Here is a 22,691-nt window from a genome sequence, read left to right as displayed (position 1 = left end):
TGGTAAACACTATGGACATTGTATAGATCCCTTATATAAAAGGGGCATGTGTGGTGGTGTGAGTACACAGTGCTCCGTGCAGTAGTGAGGGTCTAGCGAACCTTTGCTTCCGAAGGCAGGAGATGAGGGTATGGTGAGAGTAATGAGAACCTGGAAGGCAAAGTAAAAGTGATGGCCTGGAAAGGAAAATGAGGAAGTTCTGCTGTCTCATGTCATGATACAAACCCAGGAAATGTGTCATTACATTAAAATGAATAAATCATTTTGTTAGATACAAGCTTTGGGAAATCACTGTAAGAATGTGTTTCTGAGACCTCAGATTTAAAATGATCAGTGAGTCATCTTATACCAGTTTCTAATGAATAGACGTAAAGGTAAATTTTCGGGGGGGATTAGTAGGGTTTGGTATAGCTGCCCATTTCAGGCTTCACGTGCTCGCCACTATTAAGGTGAAGAATTTGTGTCACTGTTAGGTTGTTTGGTAAAATTTTATGAACCAAACCCCAAGATTATCCTTTCTTCCTTAGAATTTCATGGCCATGACCATCTACCTTCCCTTGTACTGAGTCTGGAACATATCAGACCTGTCTGTGATCTAATCATGCCTGTCCAAAAACTGAGACATTTTCTGAGGAGGTTTTCAGCCTAATTAGTAAGTTAAATTGGCTCAAAGTGTTGGGGCCAGTACAAAATACAGAGTAGCCCTGCATAGCCAGAAAGAGGACAGGGTGAGTAATGGAAAAGGGGGAAGGAGATGGTGGCAGCAAGTGGTTGAACTGGATCTCCATGTTGTCATGTGTAACCAAAACCATAGCTACTGGGAGAGGAGTTTGAACTGTGTACTGCTGTGGCTCCTGGTTGGCAAACAGGTCTGAATTTCTGTCTCTGCTTTGTCTTCCTTCAGTAGTTATTGCCCTGCCTGTCAGTGTGTACAGAACTGTAGGAAAGAGAGTGTGCCAGCCAGTCAGTTACAAGGAAAGTTCTGTTAAATTCAGGCCATTAAAGCTGATTATAATCTACTTTCTCTTTAATGACAAATTTTAACATCTTCAGAACAAAAAAACCCAACCAAACAAAAAAGCACAGCCTCTGGGGTTTTTATTATTATAATTTTAACAGCTTAAAATAGTCCCCATCTTGAAAGAGAGATGAAAAAGATCACCCGCTGTTACATCAGGGGATGTAAATAAACGTAAAGGATGTTCCTACACAAGTTGTAATGGTACCTACTTAAAGGCAAAAGAAATAAGCTTGGCTTCAAAGTATTGTTTAGCTTGGGGGGAAAAGCACCTCACTAATACATGCAGCAGTGAAATGAAGTTGTATAAAATGGTTTTGAATCTTCCAGGTCTTACTGAAGTGAAAATTTATAGTCAATGATACTGTTTAAAATAGTCAGTTCTGAGCATAATGATGTATTTTGTCCAAGTTACAGTGAAGGGCATGTGGTAATTTCTTTGCACATCACGAATGATTTTTCCCATGGGCTTGTTTGTGGCCAAAGAGTACAGGATGTATCACATGCAGTGGTTAACTGTTAGAATTACCTTCTGCTGGGCAGGAAGGACACCTTTATACTTCCTTTTCTGCTGTTGTAATCTTAGGAAGCATACTTTTTTGTAACCTTTCCTTGCAGCACTCCATACAAGTTACTGTAATCAAGATGTCAGCGTTACGTGGCTGATTTTGCAGGGCAAAACATTCCACCACTATTTAAATAACATGTTCTAATTTGTGCTGTGCAAGACATTTTGGATTAAGGCATTTGATTTTCCTCATTTTATTTGCCAGTTCTCCCCATCTGTTGCATTTATGTTATTTGAGGAATCTTCTAGATTTACAGCAGAATTAGAATTCTGCTGTGTGTTAATTATGGACATATAAGCTGTGGGTAATTGTATACCTCTCTCCCAGATTGGTACCAATACTTGTCCTGTTTTGATTACGATGCTGAATGCGTGTGAAATTTCTTTTCATTATGTAGTTACTTAAAAAAACCCCAACAACCCACACGTATCAAGAAAGTTAATTCAAATAATTCATGAACTGCTCAGTATACTGTTTTTATCACAATTAGTAGCCAGTCCTCCTGCTTTTTCATACGTCAGATTAAGTTAGTGGGGGCTCTTGGAAAGTAGTCTCAGAGTCACTTAGTAATACAGAGTATGCTGTTTTACTAATGTAAAGGTAGTGGTAAATTGCAGGTGTGTGAATTTTGAGGCTGAGATGCTGAATGCCGCCTTTGCCTCAGTCTTTAACACCAAGACCAGTTGTTCCCTGAGTACGCAGCCCCATGATCCAGAAGACAGGGATGGGGAGCATAATGCAGCTCCTGTAATCGAAGAGGAAATGGTGAGGGATGTATGCAAGTCTGTGGGGCCAGATGAGATCTGCCCGAGGGTACTGTGGGAGTTGGTGGAAGTGCTCACCAGCCTTTGGGAAGAGTGGCTGGAAAGCTGCCTAGCAGAGAAGGACCTCGGGATGTTGGTTGAAAACCGGCTGAACATGAGCCAGCGGCGTGACCAGGTGGCCAAGAAGGCCAGCAGCATCCTGGTCTATATTTAGAATAGTGTGATGAGTAGGACTAGGGAAGTAATTGTCCCCCTGTACTCATCCCAGTGGTGAGGCCCTACCTTGAGTACTGTGTTCAGTTTTGGGCCCCTCATTACAGAAAAGACATTGACATGCTGGAGCGTGTCTGGAGAAGGGTGATGAGGCTGGTGAGGGGACTGGAGAATAAATGTTACGAGGAGTGGCTGAGGGAACTGGGGTTGTTTGGAGAAGAGGTGGTTGAGGGGAGACCTGATTGTTCTCTACAGCTACCTGAAAGGAGGTTGTGGAGAGGCAGGGGCTGACCTTTTCTCCCTAGTGACTAGTGATGGGACAAGAGGAAATGTCTGGGGAGGTTTAGATTGGGTATTAGGAGAAACTTCTTCATAGAGAGGGTTGTTAGGCATTGGAACAGGCTGCCCAGGGAGTCTCCATCCCTGGACATACTGAAAAGACTCTTAAGATGTGATGCTGAGGGCCATAGTTTAGTAGTAGATGGCAGGTTAGGGTAATGATTTGACTTGATGATCTGAAGGGTATCGTCCAACCAAGGCGATACTATGATTCTTTGCTCATGATCTGTCACTTGGCCAATGCCCCAAAGAAAAACTCAATGTAAGTTAGTCCCCAGGGGAAGGATAGCCAGTTAAACTTTGCCTGGTTGGAAACCTTGGTCACTTGCTCAGTGAGCAGGGTGTAAGGAAGGAGGTGAATAGTCTTTGCCCCAAAGAGTACACAACTCTGCATACTCTGTATAAGTCTTTTGTTCAACTTTATTTTTTCTCATCCCGAGTTACTCAGAGCCAGTTAAATGTCCTGTCAGAGAGTACAGATTAAAGATAGAATTTTAGTGGAAATCAGGCAATAAAATGTATTTTTCAAGGGTCAGTACCAGGAAGGGCTTGCTGCTTTTCATTTTAGTAATGACAGCAGCAAAACCTGACGAAAATGCATTGGCTCCCTTCCAGTTTGTTCTTTCTATGATTCACTTATGCCCCTTGCTTAATTAGGGCATCTACTTCTGTCTAGCCACGACTCTTACAAATGTGGGCCCTGATGAGGGCCGTGAAGTGAAATTCTGTGAGAGGACGATGCTTCAGAGCAAATGCTTCTGTGGTCAGAAAGCACTCCCAGTTCTCAGGCTGGAGATGCTGATGGCCCCTTTCTACCCACTTGTACTTGCAGTCTTTTCCCAGTGCATAAGTGGCACTCCTGTAGTAAAGGCATATTAAAAGAGAGACGTTTGGCTGCTGTTTTGGTAGATGAAGCAAACCACAGTCTCACAAATAAATGTCTCCTTACAAGAAGAGGCTTTTGAGACTTTTCCCACTTTAATTTTTATTTTTTTTTTTTGTAGGTGAGGGTAATCAGACCTAAGTGATATGTTTCAGATCAACATTTAGTATTGTTAGCATTTCGTGAGTTGTATTGCTGCTTTTCCTTTCCTTGACTGGAAATACTTCTTCTATCACATCCTGCAATTGCATTTCCATTGTTTTTATACGCATAGCCTGTTGTTGGCTCATAATCTCTTTACAATTGCTTAATAAATGTCCATCTTTCAACTCTCCTGTTGTTTCTAGCTGATAAGCTCTTAATAGAAGAAGTTTTTGGTTTTAAGCACTATGCATATGACCATTTAGCAATTACTATTTTTTGGAATTTCTGTTCTTTTCATCTATTATCCTGTTCCCTACAGCCAGTCCCTACTGTTGTCATTACTCTCCATTCTTGCCTCTTGTACCACAGTTGTTTACAGATATAGTAAATGAGATCATTCATGACACTGTTCTCCACCAATAAATTCGTGCAGATCCCAAAGGCTCGTTCAGTTTAACATTGGGCCACAGCTTCATCTTTTCTGATGTCCTCCATTTCCATGTGGCTCTGATGCTGTTCTTGACACTCAGAGTGCATGTCATGTCCTTCCTCATCTAGAGAGCTGATGATCTTATCAAAGGAAGTTTGTGGGGTTAGCAAAGGAATTCACATTTCATGTATTATCCCGATTTTCTTCTGTGTTTATTTAGCCTTTCCAGTTAGGTTTGTATTGTAAAACTGTGTTGATGTCAGCCTGTTAGATGTGTTGGCAGATCTCCTGTCTTGATCATTAGGTTAACATTTGCTAACTTCTGGCCAGTTGGAATCCTCCTTGTTTGGGTGTTAGTTTGTGTGGGGTGACTTGTTTCTTTGTTTTAAAGAAAAGCAAACAAAACATGCTTTGCTAAGTTTGTGATTTCATTTGTCAGGTATTTAAAGATTCTGAAATCGCAATCCTCTGGTCCTCCTCATTTGAATATCTTGAGGTCTCTTATTTTTGTTTCTGTCCACAAGGTAAATTGTATTTTTCCAGGTTTGATGGTTCCAGCTGATAGATAGGAATGTATCTGAGGGAGATCAAGACTTCTCACCCTAAATCTGTGCCATGTAGAAGGTTTTGTTTGTTTGTGGTGGTAGTGTTTTCTTTTTTTCTTTCCCTCTGCATCTGTGGATTTTTGCTGTTTTACAGTTAGGTCTTAGTCAATACCCCATAATTTGTTAATAGCTAATGGCAAGGGTCACACATAATACTACTTAAATCATGAGGATAATAAGTAAAAATGCTCTGACGACGGAGTTGAAAATTGCAGCATTTGGGCATACTTTGATTTCAGCCTACTCTTGGCATCTCTCCCTGAGCTGTCTAAGCTTTTGAAGAGTCAACTTGCACTCACATCAATTTAGTGAAATTCTACTTACAAATGTATTTTGTATTTAATTTTATTGTTGAATTAACTTCTAGTATTACTCCTATAACAATAAATTCTATCAAATTCTTTCTGTTGTTAAATTTCTCCTGATGATGACTGGAATGTGAATTGTTAAATACTGAGCCTCTTTCCCTGGTCTTTTTTTCAAGCCAAGGGTGCTTAAATATTACCTCTTTGGAATATTGTGAATATTCTGTTCTGAGAACACTAAAAACACAAGGTGCATGCACCTTCTCTACACTCTGACTAGCTTGGTGGTTGGCATTTATCCTGCCAACTGCAGCAAGGCTTTCCTAGGTGTGCCTGCTTCTTCCTCTCTGCAAGCACTGTTTTGAGTCTTCTCCGATTACCCTGTCCTGCCCTCTCTTTGTGTTTATATATCTCTTCTCTCTGTAACGCTGGAATGCTCAGTATATTTCAGCAGTAGAGGAGCTTCCTGATGGAACAAACCACGCACCTAAATCTACCTGATCAATAATTGCAAACCAAGATCTGAACAGCAAAAGCCAGTATTCCCCTATGAGGCATGTGTCTTGCACAAGAGCCACATGCAGCTGAGTCACGCAAAGGCAAGCTACCATGCTGATTTACTGTCTTTGAAAACAGGCCGCATGAAAACTGCATATGAGGTGTGGGCAGACCGTGAACAACGCTTTGGCAACCTCTGGTGTGTTTCAGTACAGTTGAAAGGCTGACAGTCTCAGAAGAAGCTGCAGGGTAGAGTTCATCTCAACTCATTTCAGGCTTCTAGTGACACTGAGCTGCGTTCGTAGTGAGAGAACTCCAGGGCAAAACTGAGCTGACGTCTGTAGATGTCATCATAGAGAGCTGTGCTTGGATTAAGATGTGGGCTCTGCGTTTCTCTCTAGCCAGTGAAAAGGGCAGCCCAGAGTGACAGGCATGCACAGTGGGTATTTTCATGCAGTTGGATGAACACCTCCCTGAAAGCTTTGAATTCTTTAATTCTCAATGTGTTCATAATGTGCTAAGAGTGACTTAGCAGTCTTAATTTTAACTGCTCTAGCTAGTTTGAATGAAGGAGTTTGCATTTTTCTACAGTCTCCAGTGTGTCTCAACGCAGAGCCTGGGAGAGTGAGATCTTGGTCTGATAATTACAATTTCAAGGTACTACGAAAAAAATGGCAATAATGAAAATATCTACAATAGTTTCAGTACTTGTATTTTTTCAAAGTAACTGAAGTACCAGGATGTGATAACTGAATATTGAGATGTATTAAATCAAAACTAGCAGAGAATTAATAGCTCTACATTGTTTACATTTGCTAGCAATTAGTGTTTGAGTGTTTAATTGTTTGGAAAAGAATGGATGATGTTATAATATGTTTAAATAATACTTTTCTGTCTCCTGCTCTTTTGCACAGAAGAACAGTAAGAATTTTCTGTGGTGGAAACTACTACGTCTGTAGGGTTTTATATGCATGAATATTAGTGCTCTAGGTAGGTTTTTTTTCAACTGCACAGCAAGACTTTAGTTAGACAATGGTACAGTAATTTGAAAAAAGTAGTGAGTTCCTGTTATGGTTTAATCACTTTTTCCTGGAATAAAACTGACTTTGCATGGTAATAATTAGTACCTTGCTCTGAAATAACGACTTCATTCTGCTAGAGAAATATTTATACAATGGTCGAATCAAAACTTCAGGAAATCAAGATTCCTTTTAGATCTAAACTGAAAACCTTAATACTAAGAGAAACTGGAGTGGAGATCTTGCTTGGTTTGGGCTTTTTATGCTATCAATATTTATTAGGCATCATGCAGTTTGCATATGGCTTCCCCTTCCCCCCACCCCCCACCCCCACCCCCCCCCAGCCCATAATTTGTAACAGGAAACGTAAGTGGGAAGTATAACTGCAGTACAATTTAAGGAAGAATTTTGGAAATGACTGGATAAGTACACCTAACTTCAGGTATTAATATTTCTATTGAGTCTGTGTATCCCAAGTAATACCAATGCCAGGTGATGAGAAGTGACTTTGCTTTATCAGGCCTTAACACAGAAATGAACTCTCAGTATGTTGTAAGTTTGTTCTTTGCATCATGAATTTATTTGTGAACTATAGTCCTCAACCAAGACTTCGCTTTAGATGTGGCATGAACATGGAGGGAAGGAAGGGATAGTAGTTTCTGTCTTAGTGGAAACAAGACAATGGATAGTTGGGGGGAGTAAGACAGGAGTATCCCAGGAAATGATGGAACAGCTGGTGTTTGGTGAGTTGTACTCAAGGATACGTGGTTTTGTTACAGCTGATTTCAGCGAGCGTACAGTATCTTGTACTTGCAAAGACTTAAGTTGCTCTCTTGATTGTTGCTTGATAGCTGCTTTCTCTGTTATGCCACAGGGCAAGACTGCCAATCTCTGGGAAATTTTGAGAGCGTTCTTGGCTTTCTAGCAAGTGTGAAGCGCCAAGTATATATTGTATTACATCTGAACTTTTTTTTCCTTCTAGTTTCTTCTATTTTAACAGTTAATCTCATACAGAGATTAGCAGGCATTTGGAAACAATTCGATTGTGTAATACCTTAATCAGTGCCAGTTGTTGCCTGGCTACAGAGACTATTCCCAGGCTGTAGGATTTTAGATACATTGTTAATTGCATATCTTCAAGGAATGCATAGAATTATTTTGTTGAACTATGATGACAGAGTCCAACAGATTTATGGATTGTACTTAATTGCAAATCTTTATTAATTCTCTTTTCCCAAAATCTTGTGTGTCCTGCCACTAGCATGAATTTATATCATGCTTTCAACTGTGGGATAGCCCTCTGTAGTTTGTGTATGCATTGCTTTCATTATTTGCATTATGCTATATATTTTGGGCACCCCGTACGTTTACTTGTTATTTGTATTGCTTTGGTATCTGGGACCCTAGGTAAAGACCAAGATAGTGTTCTGTGCGTTTCTTGTGCATGCCATAGACAGAATGTCACGCACCAAAGACATTATTATAAACCAAACTAGAGCACTCAAAGACAAGCAGATACACAGAACCATGCTGCCTTACCTTCTCTTTGACATACCAGAGAAAGGATATATGCAGGATTTATGCATATTGTCTTATGAGTGTGGTAACTCTGAAAGATCTGAATCTAGGAGGCTATTCTGGTTATGAAGCATACAATACATATTGGGATAATGGAGATGGGGCTTATGAGAAAGGTTGTCTTATAAAATTTGTAGAGTTTGGAAGGAACTTTGATGGGACATGCCTATATGGTACCCCTAGAGTTAACTGTCACTCTCAAGGGTAAGATTCACAGATGTTTTAGTCCTTTCTTCCCACTTAAAGCCTTCAGTAACAGTTACCTGAATCCTGTAGTGTAAGTCAAGACCATTCCTTGTCCTGCTATGAGCAGTGTGCAGTGGGTTTTTTTTTGGTTTGGTGTTGGGTTTGCTGTCATTGGATTTTTGGTTGGAGTTTTGTTTTGGTTTAATCGTATTAGGTTTTGGGGCGGTAGTGGGTTTTTTATTTATCTATATATATATTTAAAACCTTCCTTATGGAAAGGATCCGGTCGGTTTTCAGTCATAGAATGTTAGGAGTTGGAAGGGACCTAAGTTACTTTTTTTTTTTTTTCCTCTTCTTAAATTATGGTATGTAGGAAGGGCAGGTGATAATGTGACACTAACAAACAGACCTATGCTCTCAGTAGAAAAATGGTTTTGTCCTTTCAACTAATGCTTTAAAATATAGCTTATTTTTAGGGAAACAGGCCAATATAGGTAGAATTTGGATTTTTATGTGATGTGACTGTAAAGCTCTCTTTTATTCTATTGTCAAGTTTTTTGTTTGTCCCCCATTTTATTTTGTTAGTGTTGCGCATGCATGTGTGCCCCTTCCCCCCCATTTTTTTATTTTTTTTTTTTTTGCTGAAAGTTGCTTCCCAAATGAACGTACTTGTACATTTATAGAAGTTGAGGAGGAGTTTAAAGTAATGTATTGTGGGTAAGGTTGCTGTTAAACATTTATTTTAATATATAAGATCTACTGGGTTCCAAATCTGAGGGAGGAGGTAAAGCTGACAGACTTCATGTTGGAAGCCCGGGCATGCTTACTAATGGAAGAACAACCTTAGTGTCATTTGAGTAACATGGTAACAGAAGAACTGTGGTGAGAGTTAAGAGATTGTGTGGGCTTAACCTTCTCTAGTATTTTACTGTTAATATTCTAGAGGCAAATGTGAGCCATCAAGTTTTTTTCGTTCTGTGTTTTACATCTCTTTAAAGTGTATATTGTGTGTGTAATGGGTATACTAAATTCTACTGGTATGAAATATGTCTCTTTTAACTCTAAGGATGTTCAGGTGACATGGAGGAATGGAACATAAAGACCAACAGGATTAAGGTCATACTGAGAATCTGTGGCAGACCTCCTGGTTCTGTGCTGGCATCCTCTGAAAGTCATCCTCATCCTTTAACAAACCCTATTCCAAAACTTAAACCTGCAGTGTCTTCAAACAAAGCTCTCACTGTCAGTTTTGCTGAATCACTATGTTGAGTTGTTTCAGTTAACTGGGGTTGTATAATAATTAAAACAATTTTGGTTACATTTCATAGGAATAAGTAGTTCTTAATTGTGCTAGAAGAAACAAGGAAACTACATAGCTGATTTTTTCCATGATATGGATAAGATTATACAGATAGATAGAGTTTTGAGTATTTAGAAATAACAGATCTTCAGCTTTAATTTACAAGAGGTATTAAATTCTTGCCTGATACCTATTTGTTTAAACTAGATAAAAGGATTGTGTATATGTAAAGCTGTTCTTGAGCTCTGTGCCTTGATACAGGCGGATTGTAACACTGGTCTCTTAGGCACTTCACAAGACTTGGCCAGCTCTTAAAGCAGCTGCAGTATACTGAGGCCTATATGTTAGGCCATATGGCTTCCAGCCCCTCATGCTGTCCGTACTGAGGCAAGTCCTCAATTTGAAGTGGTCTGGGACTGCTTTGATGAAGAGGTGCTGCCATCTCCAACCTCATGGGCATGCAGCAGTTCCTGTGCTCTGCCTCAGGTTAAGATTGGCAAAATAAGCAGAACTGCAAAGAATTTTTCAGCATCTTAATTTAAAATACCAAGTTCAATAAGCCTGTATCAGAAATTAGACTTCCCTTTTTCTGATGTTTGTCCTAAAAACCAAATCGTGTTACTGGGATTATGCAGTGGAACATATATTGATTGCAATGCATCATTATTGTTTAGTAATTAGGAGTAAAAGCAGAAAGCACTCAGATATCTCTCTTCCCCTCTCCCCCTCCATGTTTTTCAGATGGTGGTAAAAACCTTCATGGATATGGACCAGGACTCGGAGGATGAGAAGCAGCAGTATCTGCCATTAGCCTTGCACCTTGCATCTGAATTCTTCCTCAGGAATCCTAATAAAGACGTGCGCCTCCTTGTAGCATGTTGCTTGGCTGATATCTTTCGTATCTATGCTCCTGAAGCTCCGTATACTTCCCATGACAAACTTAAGGTAAACATGCTTTATGAAGTAAAGGCTTTCTTCCTACCTCATTCTCTTCCTGGGAAAGAAACCAAACCCACATCGTGGCCCAAAAAAGTCACACCAAAACCAATAACCAAAACAAAACCCCAACAAAAAAAACCACCAAAAACCCACAACCTGAAAAAAAGCTTTTACTTGCATTTATACTGATGTTCACTTTTATGAGACGCGTGATTTTAGTATGTTGTGTGTAACGGAATACCACACAACCAGTATCTCTGGTGATGGCTTTCTGTCAGTGCCTAAAAAAAGGCAATTTAATGTTGTCGTCATTTGTAAATGTGAGTAGATGTCACTGCTAAAGGTTGTATTTTTATTCTCTGCCAAATCAAGCTTGTAAACACTTATCTTTTTTTGACAGGACATATTCTTGTTTATTACAAGACAATTAAAAGGCTTGGAGGACACGAAGAGCCCTCAATTTAACAGATACTTTTACTTGTTAGAGGTAACACAATAATTGTAACTTTCAGTAGATGGTATTTGCACTGTAAGCCTAAGAAATGTGATCAGTCTTTCCCAGAAGTCCCAGTATGCCTGGGAAAATTATTTTCTTCTGTAAATCACACCAGTCTCATTAAAGTTCAGTGAATTGCTTCTTTTTAGCTGTTACAATTCTGTTTGCATTTAATAAGTTCATGCAGCCTGTAGTTGAGAACACGTTAAAACAAATGGTATTTATTAACATTTAGCTTTTGTCTTACAATTCTATACGTTGTTTTTCATATCATGCACCCTTACCTCATCAAGAGAGAATTTCAAATGCTGATTAAAATGCAGATCTGCATATATTAATTGTGGGAGAAGGAATATACAATTTTGGGTTAAAAGGATTAGAAAAATATACTTTTTTATCAGTGTGCATTTAGAAACACTATCTTGTTTGTAAACCTTTTTATTGATGTTAAAAACTGTATTGTTTCATAGCATGAAGTCTAGAAACATGGACTTGTTATGTTAACAATTTCTGTCAATCTCCTTTTGCTCATAAGAAATCAGATTATTCTATATTTAGTATTTTCTGGGTGCATATTGCAAAGCCCCTTTGTGTTAAGAGCTCTTCATAAGCAAAGCAACAAATACTCAGTCTCTTTCCCCAAAGGGTTTGCAATGTATTGTATAGTATTTTTCTTTAAATAGAAAAAATGTAACTAACATGATTGTATTTATGTCACTTGAAGTGAAGTTGCAATATCCTGAATATCCTATTTTTGTTTTAGAATTTAGCTTGGGTTAAATCTTACAACATCTGCTTTGAGTTGGAAGATTGCAATGAAATTTTTATTCAGCTTTTTAGGACTCTTTTTTCAGTTATCAAGTAAGTTGAATTGCTTTAATTATATTAAACTGTCGAAATATCATCAGTTTAGTGGATAGACTGAATACTTGCATAATCTACAAATAAACATGTCTGAATAGAACAATTTTGGGAAACAGGGAAAGCAAATGAGGGCGAATTGCTGACAATATAGAGGGGGATGCATCTAAAAGTAGACGTGTTACAACAGTGTACTTTATTCTGAGTCATCTACATTTGTATTTCCAGGGTTATTTTTTTCTCTTGTTTTGTTTCACTTTTTAAAGCTAGGGTATTCTAGGCTTTTGAAGATTCAGGTAGGAAGAATGTCATGTAAAATATTTTTGAGATGTATAGAATTCAATGGAGGGCAAGCTATCTTAATAATACTGTTAATATTTGTCAGGGTCTGAAAATTCATATTGATAATATTCTCTGTCATTTTAGTAATAGCCACAACCAGAAGGTACAAATGCATATGCTGGATTTGATGAGTTCTATCATCATGGAAGGCGATGGAGTAACTCAGGAGCTGCTGGACTCCATTTTGATTAACCTCATTCCTGCACACAAGGTCTGCAAAGTAAAACATTATAGTAGTACACTGCTCTAACAATAATTTTTATTGTCTTTTGCTTATTTAGTTCTCCACACACTTCAGCCATTGTGACTGCTTTTTATCCCCCCAGCATTGTAACAGTGGATTGAAAATCTCCTCTGGGCGTTATTTGGTGCTGTTCATTAGCTGTGTCTAGATTATTCAGCATCAAGAGATTCTGCCTACTTGCCACTTCAGAAACTTTGTGCTGAAACAGAAATAAAGTACAAGGAAATGTAATGTGTAATAGGACAACATTATATCTTAAGGGTTTTGGGTTTGTTGGGGTTTTTGAATTGAAAAGACGTGAAGTATTTTTTTCAATTAAAAAAAAATCAAGAAACATCCACAATACTTCTCTGCAGTCAGACTCCCCTCTGCCTCCCTAGTTGTTCTGTTTGTGGGGGTTTTTTCCCCACCACACCAGTGTCTTTCCCCCTTAGACTTCGGTTTTAGTGAACCCTAATTATTACTTTTTTTCATGTATTAGTTGGTTGCTCATAGTGCTCCATATTCTTTTATGAGTTCCAGAATCTTTCCTCTCCTTGCAGAATTCAGCAGTGCTTTATCTCACTGTAAGTGAGTGTGTGCCTGTGTGCACACACACACACACTCCCTCCCTTCCTGGAGGTCTCTTATGCGAGCCCCTTCTAGCAGGTTACTGCTGTCATGCAGGTGTTGTCTCAGCCCTTCTACACAGCTGCCTCAGCAGGTCTTCAGAGACTCCCCCTTTACAGTCAGCTTTGTGATCTGTCACTGATGCTGTCTTCCTGGTTTCATTGTCTGGTAACTGGGTCTGCATTTGAGCTTTCAAAGTACCTTTACTTTAATGGCTAAATAAAGTTGAAAGGAGAATAAACACAACTCCCTTAGCTGAGAGATCAGGGCAAAGCGACATGCAGGCTGGTGTTGCCTTGCTTTGACCAAGATAATTCCCTTGCAGAAACACTTGTGCTTACTGAAAATTGTATGGAAAATAACAAGTTTCAGTTATGAGATACATTGAGTGGACTGTACTCTTATTACCAAGTATGTGTTTCTGTTTGTTCATTTATTAATTTAAAATAGCGACCAAATTAAAGTAGCTCCATCCGTGACTGAATAATTAAATTTAAATTAGCACATAAAAGCAGGGGGGGGTTTGTAGGTTAGCTAAGGAAATTAAACATTTACCTGTGAAATCACAGCAACATGTCTATAAAACTGTCTCTTGTCTCAGGTCAGTTTGCATTCCTTCTGAGATGGGAATATCATTCTATCAACTCACTTTTATTGATAGCAACAAGAGGATGTCTTATTGAAACAGCTAACAGGAAAGGAGGCCTCTTACTCATAACAATAGGAAAAGAATCCTTTTGAAACTACACTCTTCTGTATAATTGATCAGAAACTGTTTACAGGCAGTAGAGATGAAGAGTGGAAATAGAAGAGTGTAGATGTATGTGTCAGGTACTGGGTGATGCTGTTAACAATGGTGAGCATTGCTCTGTTGTACAGCTGAACAAGGTTTACATTGTGACTTCTTGGAGGAGGCAAAGTCAAAGCTTATTCATATAATTTTGCTTACTGAACTAAATTTTCAATCAAAGCTCTGATAGAGGGAGGTAAACTTGGTATAAATGTTAGGTTATACTGTATACTTAGTGTGCTGGCCATTACACTGGTGGCTGGTCCTTACTGGACATGGCCAGTGTGCCTGAGAAAATAATATGGTGTGGTCGGTGCTCAGTATCATAATTTGGTGTCAGTATTTTGGTCTGTTTTGTATGTTTCCTGTAACAACAGAGCTTAAACTACTGCCTTAATGTGATAGTTAAAAAAAAAAAAAAAAAAGGCAAACCAGAAAGTTCTTTTGTCTGCTCTGCCTAGCAGAGTTTGACTGTGGTAATTATGTTCTCCTTTCATGAACAGATCTCCTAGGAAGTTTTGTGGTTATGTTGTTTGTCCTTAGGTATGTAAATCAGAAGCACCATAGCTGGAGAAAGCAGAGTTTATTTTCTGTTAGACAACATACAATAACAATATTTTTATTTCCATGCAAAGCAACTGAATACTAATAATTCTCTTCTATGACATAACAGTCTATCTGTGCAGATACTTCTGTCATGCTTAATGGAAGTTCATCTTTGTAGGGAGATGAAATACGTGTTTTGGATAATGTAATCCCTGCTTTTGATTTTTTGGGTTTCAGTGTGGTGTTCTGTTTTTTGTTTTGTTTGTTTGGGGTTTTTTTACATTTTCTGACACTACTGCAGTGAAAAAAAGAAGATAAATATGCCAGTACCTAGATATGAAGTAGAGTCTGCCTCAGTATCTAAATAATATTAATTTGTACCTCCAATATCAGTAAAGTGCTTTACTGTACATGGTTCTCTGTGTATGTTAATGTGGCTCTCCTTTAGTGAATTCAGGTTTGCAGTTGTAGTATAGCATATCACATTTTGCTCAGACCACCTGTGGCATCAAATTATAGTACTTTTTATTAACTATAAAACCAATGCTATTTAGTAAATATTTTTCTTCACACTCTTGCTGTCAAGGTTATTCCTTAAAAGCATATGTTCCATGTATTTAAAAGCACTGTTTTCCTCTACATCCTTTGCAGCATGGCCAATCCAGATGTTCAAGGGTTGATTTTTTTTTTCTTCTCTGTTATTTTTCTACTTATCAGTACTTGCTTATTGATGAGTATATATTTCTTTCTAGTCTATTCGGTGTTTGGTTCCTGGTGGTGGGGTTCTTTTTTTTGTGTTTGGATTGTTTTGTTTGGGGTTTTAGGGGGGTGGTGGTGGTGTTTTTTTTGATGGGATTTTTTGTTGGTTTTGTGTTGTGGGTTTTTTGGTGGGGTTTGTTTTTTTTTTGGTTGGCTGGTTTGTTGTGGGATTTTTTTTAAGTTATGGTGAGCCTGTCTAGAGGGGAAAAACTTCATTGCAAGAAGTCTTTGAAGCTATATTGAAGATCCAAATGTAACATTTTCTGCATGAGGTTGTCAGTTCTTTAGTTTAATTCAGACATACCTGCCAACAAGATACGAACCATGGTCTGGTTTGGAGAGAAACTGCTTTGTTTTGAATTTGAGCAGAGTTTATACCTACCTGTCTGTCTTCTATAATGAGACATCAGTTTAGTGCTGTGGTGACTGAGGAGATAGTTGAGCCTTTGGCCATTTGTTTCTCTTTACTATCAGTTGATTAACTGTCTTTCAGTTTGTCATCACATCAGCTAAACGAACGTGAGGGAGTCATTCTTACCATACACTTGCCAAATACTGTCTTTCAAGAATCAGTCACCCTTAGGCTTTACCTGTATTTTGTTTGCAGCCATTTGTCATTTTGGGGGCAATCAGCTAATCCACCTTGCTCCCCACCCCAATCTGCATTAATCCCTAGATGAGATTCTGCATACTGGAATATGTGCAGGTTGGGACAGTCACTTTTTCAGATGCACAGCTACATTCCTTATCTTCTTGAGAGCAATAAGAGCAGTGTTCAGATTTGTTATGTTGCAACCAAAGGTTTGCATGGAAAGTTTGCAGCTGATTCTGCCCAAGTATAGGTGCTTTCTGTGGGCTATCTCAGAGCATACAGTCCAGTCCACGGAGAAGTCAGTGCAGTTTTACCCACTGAAAAAGGCTGAACTTTGCTACAAGGTGTGCTTTTAATGAGTGAGGGGTGAAAAGAAGACACATTTAAATAGTTAGACTAGTTAATTTTTCTGTGGCAAAATTTGGTGCATTAATAATTAAAGTACGGAGGTGTGGTAACACTTCCTCAAAATTTTTGATCTGAGTGCATGTTAAAATGTTCTATATAGATGAATGCAAAGCTGAAAGTAACAACTGGAGTGCAGGAAGTGATGGGTTTGGGTTAGATTTCTTTTAAGTGTGTGGAACTTTTAAGTGTGTCCACCTATTTAGAAAGTTTTTTCTAAGTCTGTAATTGTGGAATTAACATAACTTGAACTTAGTTAGCTTTGAAAATAAATAGGTGGTAGTAATGGTCTTTTAGGGTTGGGAGAGAAAGGTTATTTGAAGTAGTGTGTCTCTTAAAAAAATTAATATTATTTTTTCTTTATTGCAGAACCTTAACAGACAGGCATTTGATCTTGCAAAAGTCCTGTTGAAACGGACCGTCCAGACCATTGAACCGTGTATTGCCAATGTACGTACAGTAAATAATCCATGTTATCTACAAGTAAAAAGTGTTCTTTTTGGTGACTTGATTTATTGGAGATATGTTTGTTTAACAGTATCGTTTATAGAAGTCACATTTTGTAATGCAACTAGAATACCATTTTCCAAATAGGGTATTACTTAGCTTGATTGTTAAAGAAGTATGTGAGGTGTTTCAAATAAGCAGAGGAGCTTAATTTTTGCTCATCTCAGTCTAAAGTTAAGCCTAAATCTATGCTGTGAAAATAGGTGACCACCAAAACTACCTGTTGCAACAAAAGGAATTGTTAGTTTTTTGTGTGTCCAGTAAACAGATAGCCTCATTTCATATCAAGCATTAGGATGAAGCATTTCAAACTACCAGCTCTTTTTAGGGGTTTTGTGTGGTTTTGGTGGGGTTTTTTTCCCATCCTAAGTGTCTTTTAGTAACAAAGACTAAAAGAACTGAGTTTTTTACAGTGTTTTCTTCTACTGTAATTCATCTTGTTCAATTTCAGTGTTGTTTGTTCTACCTATTAAAATAGCTACTTGTGGGGGATTTAGTCTGGTCCATCGCATTACCTTTCCTTGGTGCTGAAGACAATAGAATTCTTACATGTCAGGGTAGTTTAAAAAGGGAATTGGCCAGACTTATAAAAGATTAATGGGTAAGTGTTTTAAAAGCTCAAGGAGTCTCACTAGCAAGTCCCGCTTTCCAATCCCCCTGCTTCTTTAAGCTTTTTTAATTAGTTATAGCTGGAAACAGGATAGTGCATAGAGTGACCTTCTACTTGATTTAATGTTACTCTTCTTACTTTCTTATTCAAGTGTGTAATAGCTTTGTAGTATCTGCACTGCTAAAATAATACTCATGTTAACCCACAGTATCTAATAGGAAGTATATCAAGTCTATTAAAATATAACAAATCCAAAAGAAATTGTTCATGGTTTAGGCTACTTTGTTTTGGGTTTTTTTTTCCTGTTAGATCACTAACAACCTTGATGCATTACTGTCAAATATCACAAGACATTTCACAAAGTTACTTGACATTTTTAAAAATGGATCAAAAGAAGAGAAGTTTGGTTTTCAGCATTTGCTGATTTGCAGTTTGGATTGGATTTAAAATACAAGAACATTAAAAATAAGATAGTGGGTTTTTTAATCAACTTCTGGATGAATGTGCATTTTAAAATTAAAAATTCTTTTATTAGCAGTTAATTTTTCTGGGGAGATGGTTATTGCTATTTTAAATTACCACATTGCCATGAATTAATCAATCCTGATGGAAGTAATGGAACTGAATTATGAAGGATGTTCATGATTTTCTTAAGCCAAAACTTAGATGGTGAAATGCTTTAATGTAATGAAAAAATGTACATTGACTATGTTCCATTAGAATTAAAGTGTTAATGATTCTACTGTTCTAATTTTAAAAAACAGTGTTTGCATTAATAAAGGAACATCTGCTAAAGAAATCTGTTTGTATTCTAGTTTTTTAACCAGGTTCTGGTACTGGGAAAGTCTTCAGTAAGTGACTTATCAGAACACGTGTTTGACTTGATACAAGAGCTTTTTGCCATAGATCCTCACTTACTGCTGTCTGTCATGCCACAGCTTGAATTCAAGCTGAAGGTAGGTTACAGTGTAGCATTGGACAGGTAATGAAATTTATGTGGATATTAAAGAGTGTTAATACGTTTTCTACTAGATGTATAAAAAAGTTGTATTTATCACTTTAAAATAAAGATAAATGTAATATTTAAGGAAGGATGCTGAAGAATTGATACTGTTATGTGCTGTCGGTTCTTGCAAACGTGTACTATGATAATGACAGATGATCTAATACAAAAGTTTTATGTACTTCATCTTTGAATTTCACCTGAAATTTTTCAAGTAGGCAGGCTGTAGTTGACTTATCTCATGAAATCCAGAAATTAGTAAGATGTTGCAGGTAGTGTTTTACAGTTTCTTTCCAATGATTTGACTTCTAGAGCAACGATGGTGAAGAACGTTTGGCTGTCGTTCGACTCCTGGCGAAACTGTTTGGCTCCAAAGATTCTGATCTGGCCACACAGAATCGTCCTCTCTGGCAGTGCTTTCTTGGGCGGTAAGAGAAAGGAGGATAGAATTCTGAATTTCTATTAATTTTACTCTGAATGCTCTAATAGTACTGCATTTTTCATTCTGTTTTTATAGGATGTAACAGTTTGTATTTGAACAAGCTCTTTTGTTAAATCTTTGAAGCATACACTTACATTTTAGAATGGAGAAGCCTGAAGGACTGCTGCTACATTGCTGGCAGCTGTGGGAATATGGGTTAGATAGAGGGCACATTATATACATAACAGAAATTACACAATAGGTATGCCAGCACTGCTTGAAATTTCATTCTGTTAGGCTGTATCTGCAGCTGTATCTGGTTTATTTGGGATTTAGCTTTTTGAGTGATTAACTACTTAAATTTACATTTTTCTTTTTTGCTTTTTTTTAAAATGAATGCTTTCAAATGGTGCATGTTATATGGCAGTTTGTATATTTCTAATTTCACATGTATATGAATATGCATATAAATACACACACACAAACACACTTAAACACACAGTTGATGGTGTATGGAGAATTATGTTCAAAAGTTAATCTGCAAAAGCCATTGGGTCAACTCTGCATATAATGCACTAATTTTTTTGTTTAGTCCTGACTTAATTGCACAAGAAATAACAAAAAGCTGTATGAGGTGCATTATGGAGATAAATTCAAAAGATTTCTGTTGTATTATTTTTCCACATAAAATTATCCTAATTGTTAAAGGAACTATCAACACATGTTGTTACACAGAGAATAATCTTGATTTGCAAGGCTAATTAAAAATTAACATTCATCATCTTCCATCCCTCTAGGTTCAATGATATCCACGTCCCTGTGAGATTAGAGAGTGTGAAATTCGCCAGTCATTGTTTAATGAACCATCCAGACTTAGCAAAAGACCTCACTGGTAAGATACTCATACAGGGGTTTAGAATTATTTAAGAAACGAGCAAGGAAAAATGTAATTATTTCTGTACATAGCAGTATAATTCTAGAATGTATCAAGTCCAGTGCTTGATGCTGGATGGAAGAGCTAACTACCGAGTAATTGCTTCCTGCTGAAGGCAAGTGCTAGTCAGAGAGAGGGGGAGTGTGTGACTGTGTGTGGACAGAGAAAGTCTTTAAGAAGCTACCCGTTGCAGAATGAGTTTTAAAGTAATTTCAGATTCTAATGAAACTTTTGGCAAGTCAAAGCAAATACTGGTGCAACATCTTGAGTTTATTTTCAGAGTCAGTCATTGTGTTCCCCAGTATCTGCTCTATTCCACTTAGTTTAGAAAATGCCATTCTGATGATTTAAATGATGAAGTTTCTTCCTTGACTTCAGCACTGTTTTAGCTATGAGCAGGATTTCAGACTTAACTGAAAATTTGGTTATTTTTTCATGCAAGCTTAACCTACAGCAGTTGTCACTATTTTTCATTTATTACTCAGCTTCTTAGCTTTTTGAGAATGGGAGTTTCTGCTCTTTTTATTTCCTTTCACCCCCCTCACCAACATAGTCTAATCAGCTTTATTCCGCTTGGTTGCTTGTCGCAAATGAGGTTATTGTAAAAGCTATTCACTTTTATAATATTTTCATATTTACAGTTCTACAGTTGTTTTATATTTAACATAAAAAGTGATGGGACAGATGTTTACTGTAGGCAGTTATATGTTTAATAGATGATGTGGTTGTGGTATGTGACTGACATTTAATTGCTTTAACATTATTAATGCATTGGAATACATCATATCTACATAAAATAGCCAAGCTTTTCCTTGTTTCTGATTGTAACAGAATATTTGAAGGTTAGATCACATGACCCTGAAGAAGCCATTCGACATGATGTTATTGTTACAATTATTACTGCGGGCAAGAGAGACCTCTCTTTAGTCAATGACCAGCTGCTTGGCTTTGTAAGGGAAAGAACGTTAGACAAACGGGTAAGTGTTAATAGTTTATTTTCAGGAATATGTGCTTTTAATATAGTTTGGTAAAAATGAAATTTCAAAGCCATAGAAACAGCATCTTAGAGTTGACTGTCACCTAGAATGCTGTGAGGACAAAGTAAGTTTGTTACCAGAACATCTTAATGGCGATTCCATGTTAGAGAGGCACCAATAAGTGCTGTCAAGCAGATAAGATCACTGACATGTGAGGAACACAAGCATATTGTAAGAACATAAGAATGGCTACGTGCTTAGGCTGAAGGTTCCTATAATGCAGTTTAATTCTCATAGTGGTCACTTCTGGCTTCCAGCAATTTGTGATTTAAAGATTTCTTAAATTTGCTTAATCATGTTCATCATTGCTTTCAATAGAACTTTATTCCATGAAATTATCAAGTTCTTTCTTGAATTTACTTGTACTCTATAAGCATCCATGACATCTGCATCAAGTTTAATGCATGTGTGGAAAAAGTAACTTCACTTGTTTGCTTTAAAATGGTTTCATAGTTTTGCTGGCTGTGTCATGATTCTTGCATTATGTAAAGGAATAAATATTCTTTAACCCACTTAAAATCAATAAATATGTATACCATTTCTTCTCTGCTCCTCTACTTTCCAAGCTAAAGAATGACCTGGATAACTTCCACACAGACAGATCATTGCATACTTCTGACCATTCTTGTGTCGTTGTTCTGTATCCTATTAGAACCACAGTGACCAGACTCGGCCATGGTATTCAAAATATGCACAATGTTGTGTACATACTTTAGGATTTTTATTTTTCTTTTTTACCTATAACCTTCTGTTTGTTTTCTGTTCTATTGCTGAGCACTGAGCTGACAGTTTTGGAGAACATTCATGTTGACTTCAGTATCTTTCCTGAATAGTTTTAGATGGTGCTTTGCCCAACAGCATACATGCAGAGTTAATGCAGATGGGAAAACCTGGCTTTAATCTGATTTTTTTTTTTCCTCATGTAGGATTCAGTGGCATGTCATTTTTCTGCAGTTCTTCATTACAAAGTTAGATCTGACTACCTCAGTAAATTTTACACATGCCATTCAGTTTATTTTCTGATGATTTTTCATAAATCGTTGCAGATTAACTTCTGACTTCATCAGTAGGTTCCCTATTTTCACTTCATTGTGAAAACCAGTTACTTATTTCCACACATTGTCTCTTAGTTAATAATTAATTCACAACAAGATTTTTATTTTAAGATCCTCTGGTGTGAAACTTTGTTGGAAAGTGGGTTTTTTGATCCTTGTGTATTTTACTGACAATACTTATGGGTCTGTTAATTTTTTTTTCTCCTAGACAAAACTTCCTGTTCTACTCTTACTGTTGTTACTGTTTTGCTTCAACCTGTTTGTCCATTCAAAATCAAATGTTTGGTTCCTCTTGGCACCCTTTTGCTTTTTTTCACATTTGCTGTGGTCAGTCTGTTCGTTGACAGATTGCAAGAACAGAATAGTTAATATTTGGTATATCATTTCTAAATTCCTGTAGAAGTCATGAATGGGATCCCAGCTGGTCTTAACGATTTTGTTACTGCTGCCTTTATTAATTTAAAAAGTCTTCTAATGACACTTTTTAAGAGAAACCTCTTCAGATCTCTCTTGGAATGAATCTTGTTTGTCTTTTGGCCCTACCAAAGTGTCTGGAAGGCTTCTGGAGGCTTTTCTGAAGATATTGAATACATGATATGTTTAATAATTTGCTTCTGAAACTTCTGCTGTACTTCATCAAGCATTTACCTTCAACTTGCCAGACCTTATACTCTTTCCTGTTTACACTCT

At 37.5% G+C, this 22,691-nt stretch overlaps 1 protein-coding gene across 1 annotated transcript in view; it reads left to right on the top strand.

Annotated features, from left to right (window-relative positions):
* The window catches only part of PDS5A (PDS5 cohesin associated factor A), a gene marked incomplete at its 5' end in the record, with an annotated part of 78,593 nt that overhangs the window by 21,614 nt on the left and 34,288 nt on the right, over positions 1–22,691 (top strand). The window contains 9 exons of the mRNA XM_084266730.1: positions 10,593–10,796; positions 11,191–11,277; positions 12,050–12,147; positions 12,574–12,700; positions 16,804–16,884; positions 18,367–18,507; positions 18,867–18,982; positions 19,773–19,867; positions 20,741–20,886. Of these exons, the coding sequence (XP_084122856.1) occupies positions 10,593–10,796; positions 11,191–11,277; positions 12,050–12,147; positions 12,574–12,700; positions 16,804–16,884; positions 18,367–18,507; positions 18,867–18,982; positions 19,773–19,867; positions 20,741–20,886 (1,095 nt within the window). The remainder of the gene's footprint in view (positions 1–10,592; positions 10,797–11,190; positions 11,278–12,049; positions 12,148–12,573; positions 12,701–16,803; positions 16,885–18,366; positions 18,508–18,866; positions 18,983–19,772; positions 19,868–20,740; positions 20,887–22,691) is intronic.

This window comes from Gallinula chloropus (assembly GCF_964237585.1).
Source record: "Gallinula chloropus genome assembly, chromosome: 7".
Classification (NCBI taxonomy): Eukaryota; Metazoa; Chordata; class Aves; order Gruiformes; family Rallidae; genus Gallinula; species Gallinula chloropus.
Note: the sequence above shows the minus strand (reverse complement) of the source record. Positions and strands in the feature narration are given on the sequence as shown.